The sequence below is a fragment of the Ovis canadensis genome, chromosome 1 (genome assembly GCF_042477335.2).
Source record: "Ovis canadensis isolate MfBH-ARS-UI-01 breed Bighorn chromosome 1, ARS-UI_OviCan_v2, whole genome shotgun sequence".
Classification (NCBI taxonomy): domain Eukaryota; kingdom Metazoa; phylum Chordata; class Mammalia; order Artiodactyla; family Bovidae; genus Ovis; species Ovis canadensis.
Window position 1 is genome coordinate 268,535,856 of NC_091245.1, and position 6,000 is coordinate 268,541,855.

General features: G+C 60.1%; 1 protein-coding gene across 1 annotated transcript in view; it reads left to right on the plus strand.

Annotated features, from left to right (window-relative positions):
• The window catches only part of LOC138444812 (uncharacterized), a 22,327-nt gene extending 16,569 nt beyond the window's left edge, over nt 1-5,758 (plus strand). Inside the window, exons 2-3 of the mRNA XM_069598326.1 lie at nt 126-262; nt 5,148-5,758. Coding sequence (XP_069454427.1) covers nt 126-262; nt 5,148-5,292 — 282 coding nt within the window. The 3' untranslated portion in view covers nt 5,293-5,758. The remainder of the gene's footprint in view (nt 1-125; nt 263-5,147) is intronic.
• The last annotated feature ends 242 nt before the right edge of the window (nt 5,759-6,000 follow it).

Here is a 6,000-nt window from a genome sequence, read left to right on the forward strand (position 1 = left end):
AGAATCCCAGAGACAGCAGAGCCTGGTGGGGTCGCACAGAGTCGGACACAACTGAAGCGACTTAACAGCTGTAGCAGCAGCAATCCTTTACTTAGATAACCCCTCTCTGTTCCTGTTGAATCAAGGTGACTGCAAGAGACAAAGCCTGCTGTTTATCCTATTTCTGTTGTTACTTCCCATTTCGGAGAGCAAACAGGAGCCTGACTGTAAACGCCAAACCTGGAGCCTACCTGTCTCACGCGACGCAAGCCGGAGATGACATGTAAGTGTCTGGCCTGAAGTCCATCTTTATTGTCCCCAGAAATGTAAGCAGGAGGCCAGTCGTAAGTGCCCAGCCTAGAGACCATCCATCTCCTGCCTCACCTTCCATTTTTACTAGAAAACCCAGGGAGCCAACTTTCCCTAACCTCACCCTTCTTGTTCCCCCACCAAGTACCCTGTCGTGCATTCAGGATTTACAGTCTCATCCACGGGTTCATGTCTCCAAATCCTTGACCCTGTTACTGGACCCATTTTAAACCTTTACATAAACAGCCCTGGAACTGGCTTATCTTCCATTGCTTTTCCTGATGGCGAGGCTGTTGAGATGTGCCCTGTCGGGATTTGACCACCAGGTGGCAGGTGGCAGGTGGCTGCTGGCCTTGCCACCCGGCTTCATGGGCAACCAGGCATAAGAGCCGTGCTTCACAGCCTAAGGGCTGGGCTGGGCACAGTGCCAGGCAGGCCCACCCTGCCAGCCGTGGAACCAGCGGCCCTGGGGGATCAGCAGGGGGTGGTGTGTGGCAGCGGGAAGAGGAGAGTGGGCAGAGCACCCCCACCTGGGTGGGGTGCAGGCACCACCTCCCTTCACAGCAGCAGCCCCCCAACCCTGAGCAGAGACAGTGGCACCACTGGCCACCGAGCAGGGTGCAGGGCATCAGGGGCACATGACCACATGTCTACATTTCAGGGGTGCTCCACTCAAGGGCAGTGGCTGCCTGGGCCTTCTCCTCAAGCCGAGGGGCCCAGTGAGGGGCTCTTTCCTGCCTGTAGGATGGAGAGTGGACTGGTCCACCCCCATGCTAGGCTGCTGCCCAGAGGCACAGTTGTCACAGGTCTCTGTGGGCTCTGCACTTGGCAATGCTGGTGGCGGGGGTAGGCACAGACCTGGAGGCTGGCACCCAGCCCAGTAGTCACTGGCAGGAGAGTCGGTCAGCAGAGGTGGTCGGTGCTCAGTGGACTGAGATGATGCCCACAGAAATGCCCACGGGCAGGAGTGGCACTTAGAACCTTGGAGTCAGGGTTTTCAGGAAGACATGGGTGTGGAAGAGCACGGGCTGGGGTCCAAACTGACCCTCACCTGCTCACACCTGCCCTCCTGCACCTCACCTGCCCACACCTGCCCTCCTGCACCTCACCTGCCCACACCTGCCCTCCTGCACCTCACCTGCCCACACCTGCCCTCCTCCACCTCACCTGCCCACACCTGCCCTCCTGCACCTCACCTGCCCACACCTGCCCTCCTGCACCTCACCTGCCCACACCTGCCCTCCTCCACCTCACCTGCTCACACCTGCCCTCCTCCACCTCACCTGCTCACACCTGCCCTCCTGCACCTCATCTGCTCACACCTGCCCTCCTCCACCTCACCTGCTCACACCTGCCCTCCTGCACCTCACCTGCTCACACCTGCCCTCCTCCACCTCACCTGCCCACACCTGCCCTCCTGCACCTCACCTGCCCACACCTACCCTCCTCCACCTCACCTGCTCTCACAGGCCCTTGCCTGCCCTCACTTGCTCATACCTGTCCCCACTGGCCCTCACCTGCCCATACTGTGTACCCATTGGCCCTAATCTGCCTCACCTGCCCACACCTGCCCTCCTCCACCTCACCTGCTCTCACAGGCCCACACCTGCCCTCACTTGCTCATACCTGTCCTCATTGGCATTCATCTGCCCTCACCCGCCAATACCTGTCTTCTCTGCCCCTCACCTAGCCCTCACCCATCCTCCCTTGCCCATGCCTGCCCCTGCCTGCTTATAACCATCCTCGCTGGCCCTTGCCCTCGCCTGCACGTGCTTGCTCCCACGGCGCTCGTCTGCCCTCCTTGTCCCCCCCATCCTCAGTGGCTCGCGCCTTCTCTCACGTGTCCTCATGGCCCTCACTACCCTCCTGGCCCTGGGACCCTCGCTCTCCCGGCTCCTGGCCCTGGCGCCCTGAAACCTGACTGTGGGTGGGCCGGGCAGTGAGGTGGCCTGAGGATGGGGGCGCCCCCGGGGGCCAGGCTGCCTACTGACTCCTGAAACCACCTCTTTCTTCGGACTCTGAGTGGCCAGGCAGGGGTAGGGGGCAGGGGACAGGGCGGGGGAGAGGGCCAGGCAGGGACCTAGTGTCTCCAGGTGACGCCTCACCTTACTTGTTCCAGGTGATGCCTCAGAGCTTGGCCCGGACAGGGTTGCCATCTCTCTGCTGGTTTCCTGTTATTTGGGGGCAGAGGGCAGGGACTACGGCAGAGGCTCCTGGTGGTCTCCCTGACACTTCTGCTCCATATGGACAGCAGTCCAGAGCCCAAGGTTGCCTGGGTCACGGGTCAGAGCCTTGGAGTAAGAACAAGCTGGGAGGGAGGTGGGCAGAGAGATGCGGAAAGAGGTGCCAAGGGTCTACTGTCTGACATTTTATGTGAAAGCGCTGATTTTTAACTAATTAAAAATGTTAAATTAGTTAAAACTAATTAACATTGATTAAGTTTGTACTAATTAAAACTAATTGAATTCTCTTCCAAGCCCCGAGCTGACTAAAGCACCTGACACACCAACACACGTCTGCTGGCAGGTGGGCAGCATGTGGGCGGCAGGTGGGCAGCAGCCTGAAGGGCCTGACCCCGGAGAGTAGGAGAGAAATGACTCGGGTCCAGTTGCTGCCGATAAGTCTCGTGACATTGCCCAAGTCTTTTACTGGTTGTCTCGGCCAGGTTCCCCAGTGCTTCCTGGATGGGAAATGGGAGTTGCTGGCTGGTTGAGTGAGGTCGGTCCCGTCCACATAGTCTCCTGGGGGTCAGCCTGGTCTCTGGGCCACTGCCCACTCAGAGTCCCTCACCCCTTCAGGGCTCCAGGGCTTCCGACCCCACCAGGGCTCTATGTGACCCCCTCCACAGTCCCCAGGCCTCTCGTGGGAGTGAGTCCCGGCAGGCACTGGTAGGCAGCCTTGTTGTCCCACTTGGTCCTGTCACCAGTTTGAGTCCCCTGGCTCCACTGGGAACAGGGATGACCTTTTGGTCTCTGCTCACTCACAGGGGAGGGGAAGCAACAGCATAAGGACAGGAGGGGGGTGGGTCTGGGGGGCCAGTGGCGTAGGATCATGTGCAGAGAGGGACCAGCTCTGGTCTCAGTCCTGAGAGGGGTGTAGCCCCAGTGGAGGAGCTGGGGATTGGGGTGCAGAGACCACCCGTGGTCACTCACAGGAGCAGGCAGAGGGGTGCTCTGGGGCAGAGCTGGGGGCACATTTCATGTTCCAGGCTGACTGAGACCAGGTCTCCTGGCTGACTGCCTGGTTGGGCCCACAGGGCTAGTGAGGCCACAGATGTAGATGGAGCTGTGTGAGGGCCTCTCCCCATCAGGTGACTCACCTGGGGCAGGTGGGGACAGGCTGGTGCCACTCACCCTGAGAGGTGCCAGGGCTCTCATGATCTCTGTCCTAGCTGCCCTCTGCCCTTCTGTCCTGGGAGATTCTGATGATCCACAGGTGACAAGAGGGGTGAGCTTGTCCAGCTCAGACGAGGATCTGGTGATCTGGTGAGCTAGACAACATCAGCCCTCAGCGTGAACAGAAAGCAGTGCCCATGGGAAGGTGGGTATATAAGTGACTACACCCCATTGCCCTGGGCTTCCATCCCTGGAGAGTGAGGTGGTGGACAGAGTTGGGGCGGGGAGCTGCCTTCTGCCTCTGAGGAGCAGGGTTCTCATCACTGTTTCAGCAGCGGCTCTACCCTTGGTGGGCACAACCTGGGGACACCTATTCGGGGTATTTTTAGAGCTGCACCTCCAAAGTGAGGCTGCCAGTGGGTTGGTAAACAACCAGCATGCCCTTGCTCCATGAGTGCGTCCGGGCCTCCTTACTGCTGGGGAGGTGGATGGCTCACAAGCAGGGCTCTGCAAACTCCAGCGGAAAGGGAGGGCCATCTCAGCCAGGTGACAGCCCCTGGCCTCCAGCTCCAGTGTGGAGAAATCCTGGCATGGGTCCGCAGGGAAGGGTGGGAAGGACACCACTGCAGTCTCTCCACCGTGGGGTCCCCGGAGCCCTGGGGGGCAGTGGGGTGCTGGACAGGCAACTGGAGGCCCACAGAGCACATGGCTGGGAGGCTGACTGGGCTTAATTAGGGCATAATGTGACCACTGCAGATGGTCCCAGGCTGGCTCAGAGTCCCCTTCAGGAGCTCTGACCTCCCTGGGCCTCTCATCTCCTAGGGGGAAATGGCGCTGGCTGTTTCCTCAGGCCTGTGCACATCAAGGGCAGTGTCTGGCCCCCAGTTCTCTGCCCCTCTACCCGGTCAGAGTTGGCATGACTATCCTGCCTGGGTGCTGGCTCCACCCTGCCAGCTGGGGCACCTGTGGGAGAAGCTGGGGTGCTGTCTCCTGCCCTGGATGGGCCCACCTACACAGCTGTGGGTCAGTGACAAGCTGAGGCCTGTAAGCCTGGCTGCAGGTCTAGGGCCATCTGGGTGGAGGGGGACATCACTAGATTCCTCCTGGGGATAGGGGGTGGGGGTGGAACCTGGGGGAGGGTCTTCCCACCAGAGGGTGCTCCCAGGTACATAGACCTCTCTAAGCAGTTGACACCTAGCATGGAGTGGCCTGCCTGGTCTGCGTGGCTCCTTCTGAGCAGAGCTGGCCATGGCTGTGTCCTGTTCGCCCAGCCCTGGGTCAACAGGAACTGAGAGGAGCCAGCTGTAGGGCAGGGAGGGTCCCGTCCTTTCTCAGCCTCTGCCTCTAGGGTCTGCCAGCTGGATGCAAGGAAGTGAGGCAGGGGGCAGGAGCAGGTGGGGGCTGCCACCCAGTCCCCTGCCCACCTCCCGTTAGTGGGGTACCCTGGCCAGCTTCCCTTCAGACTAGAGGATGAAGCCACAGCCCCAACCATGTTGTCTTGACTCTCTGGAACCTTTTGTGCAGGTTTATCAAGGTAACAGTTGCATCTTCAACTTGGAGAAATGACTCTCACAACTTCAGTGCAGAGGAGCAGAGCATGGACCAGCAGCTGGGGCCCGTGTCCCCTCTTCCAGCCTCAGGCTTTGTGCCCCTGGGGGCCCCACTGTAGCCCTGGCAGGTGACACGGTCTTCCCATCAGTTCAGATAGGGAACCCGCCGTGTCCCGAGGTGGTCTCCAAACCCCACACCTCACATGGGGGCTGTGACACGGCCATCAGAGACCTGGGATCACAGAGGGGACCCCGAGGACCAGCTGTGACATCCAGGGGGCCGGCCTGCACGCTTCCTGGGGCCTTAGACGTGGTCAGAGTCAGAGAAGAGCAGTGTGCAGTGCCCAGGTGCACGGCTCCGCCCCTCCGCAGCCCCCCACCCCTCTCCTCCGCAGGCCCCGCCTCCTCCGCCTCTTGAGAATTTCTGCATTCGCAAGTTCTACCCAAACCCAGCTGCAGCCAACTGCGGTCCTGCCTGGACCAGCCGGGCGTCTAAGGCTTCCTGTCATCTCCACACCTGCTCTGTCCACCACAGTGGCCACTAACCGTGTCCTGACAAATAAATTAAGTAGAATTTGAAGCCTAGTTCCTCTGTTTCAGGCCCTTGATCACGTGTGAATGGACAGTGCAGGCGAGGGCCGATTCTATAGCTGTGGACAGCTCTGTGGGCACGCTGACCTCAGCTGCCCAGAACACTCCCTCAAGGCTTGAGACACACCAGCCCCACCGTGTGCCAGAGATCCAGACCCATCCTCACCCAGAGTCTTGCAGCAGAAGAGATGAGAATGGACACCATGCAGGAGATGACCACAGGGACACAGGGTCAA